Source organism: Apis dorsata, unplaced genomic scaffold (assembly GCF_000469605.1).
Source record: "Apis dorsata unplaced genomic scaffold, Apis dorsata 1.3 scaffold_347, whole genome shotgun sequence".
Classification (NCBI taxonomy): domain Eukaryota; kingdom Metazoa; phylum Arthropoda; class Insecta; order Hymenoptera; family Apidae; genus Apis; species Apis dorsata.
Window position 1 is genome coordinate 282145 of NW_006263614.1, and position 2473 is coordinate 284617.

Sequence of the window (2473 nt, forward strand, 5' to 3'; positions counted from 1 at the left end):
GCGAAGATTTTTGGTACTTTTCAGGATATCAAATATCACACAATAAAATGGATCTGCTCGTATTCGACGTATCTCTATTCAGCATTAGAATATATTAACGCGACAACAGGGAATAGAATCTTTTAATACTTGTTAACACGTCCGCTCTCCGTTGGACTATATATTTCTTTTTTATCGAATTTTACTCGAGGCTTAAAACATCGTGACATTTTATTAGTAGTAAAACATACGCGATATAAAATAAAATAAATATATATTTTTCAATANCTCCAAAATGAAAAATGCATCGATACCCTTGATATCGATCCTTCTGGTCCCGAATGAATTTTCTTAAAAAAAACATTCTTGAAAAAAAAAAATATCTTCCGATACTTCTTCCTTTCTCGTCTCGTTCTTTAGAAAATTTTCTATGTACAAAAAAAAAAAAAAGAACCGATTAAAATCTCGTGTTGTCCGGTATCTTCACGAAATACGCGACTTTGTCCTCGGCGACCCTGTAATTATGGATCCATCTGGACCCCTTTCTCAGGCTGCCGTCGATCCCGTCCCTCCAAACGCCCGCAGGTAAATAAATCTCCCTCTGCCTGCTGCCCGAGTGAAGGATGGGCGCAACAATAAGCTCCTCCCCCACGGAGAACTCGTCGAAGACGACCAGGCAAGCGGGATCGGTTGGATCGAGCATCCACAACGGTCGTATAATCGGCAGGCCGGTGTCGAGTGTCTCGTTCGCGTATTTCTTAAGGAAAGGGGTCACCGTTTTCTGCCTCAAGCTTGTCAATCTCTTCGCTATCTCGAGAACGGAATCGTCCGAGTATTTGCTCGGCAAATGGGTGAATCGTATGACGGGGAGGAAGGTGGACAATTGCAACCATCTGATGTACAATTCTTTGTCGGGCAGGTTCACCTCGAAGTCGTTGTCCGGATTGTTGTCGGACATTGGGAGGGCAACGTCCCCGCCAACCGCGCCCGGCATGATGAACGGGTAACCGAGTATCCCGTAGGTGAGAATCGTCGGTATGACGGTCTTGATCGCCTTCCACGAGGAGGAGAATGGGGGAAGGGAGACGAAGACCGGGGCTCGTGGCCTGGAAATCGCCCCCGAGACGCCGATCACCGGCACGGATCCCAAAATCGATTTCGTGAATATCGTTTTGTAGTGGTCCGGGTTGATCAACGGTTGGCCGCATTTGTAGTAGTGAGGCATGTCTTGAGCCGTTCCCAAATCGAGGTAGAACGAGTCCACGTGATACTTGGTGATCAAACTTTCGAGCTTGGACTGAAGCCAAGGAAGAGTTTTATTGTTCGTAATGTCGAGAACGCCTATGCTGTTACTCTGCTTGTACCTGTGCAACAATGAACGAGATCACTTGGATACAAGTGTATATAATTAAAAACCATCTCTAATTTCGCGAATTTTGAAACGTGTTCGAACAATTTCTTTTCTCGAGACGATTAAGAAAATATATTAATGTAAAACCAAAATTTATATATACATTTATTATACACAGAGAAAGAAATACGAACGGTACGTGTTTCAAGAATCGTCGAAATGGAAATCTTTTGTTCCATCGATTAACATAGAAAAAAAGAAGAGAAAATAAAAATAATTTCACCTGGTGAGAGCGGGTATTCTTGGATCGCTTCCTCTCTCGGATATCAATAACCTGTTCGATACCGCGTCTTTGAAATTGATGGACTCGGTCGATATGAACGGTTGTATAGTAAACACGATCCTAAATCCCCTACGATGAATGATATTGATAGTTTCCTCCATCGATGGGAATCGTTCCTCGTCCAGGACGAAATCGCCCGCGCTCGGTTGCCATTCCTCGCTCAGCAAAACGTGGCCTTGGCGCAAGAACGGCAAAGCGATCACGTCCTCGGTGTAATTGTAAACGGCTGCCTCGCTGGTGGGCGATATTTGCCAGACCGGCTCGGTCAACAGTGAATGAACGGCCGACAGCTCGTCCGGCTTGAGGCCGTCCCACAAAGATTTTTCCGCCATCGACGAGTGCAAATTCTTCATGTTGTCCGTGGCGCATATGGTGTAATTCAATTGAGGATAAGGCGTGAGGTAATTGATGTAAGCGAAAGCGTCGTGTTTCGCTTGCAGGCAAAAGTGATTGCTCCTGTTCGCCCTGATGGACACGTAGAGCGGCGTTTCCGGGTCGACGAGTATCGTGGCCCCCTTCGAATTCAAGAAATACCTCTTCAACACGTTACCGAACGGATGTTTGGCGATGTCGCCCGTGATGAACGGGCTGAGCTCGAGGCGGCCACGCTCCAGGGGATAAGGCATGTTTTGAACTTGCCCACCACCGTACCAATGGCCCCTTTTCGGCGACCAATCGAAGCAATCTTTCGGGTTGTAATGGGAGCTCAGGCTCTGCCAGGTGACGTGGTAACAGTGCATGTCCGGGTGTTTCGTGTGGGCGAGGTACAGACGCGCCTGTTGAAGCCACTCCAGGCAAAC

The 2473-nt window shown here is 46.6% G+C and overlaps 1 protein-coding gene across 1 annotated transcript in view; it reads right to left on the reverse strand.

Moving 5' to 3' along the window:
- Positions 1–398: 398 nt before the first annotated feature.
- LOC102671033 overlaps positions 399–2473 on the reverse strand; it is a 12841-nt gene continuing 10766 nt past the window's right edge. Inside the window, 2 exon segments of the mRNA XM_031511766.1 lie at positions 399–1343; positions 1614–2473. The exon segment at positions 1614–2473 is cut by the window's right edge and continues 10 nt beyond it. Coding sequence (XP_031367626.1) covers positions 437–1343; positions 1614–2473 — 1767 coding nt within the window. The 3' untranslated portion in view covers positions 399–436.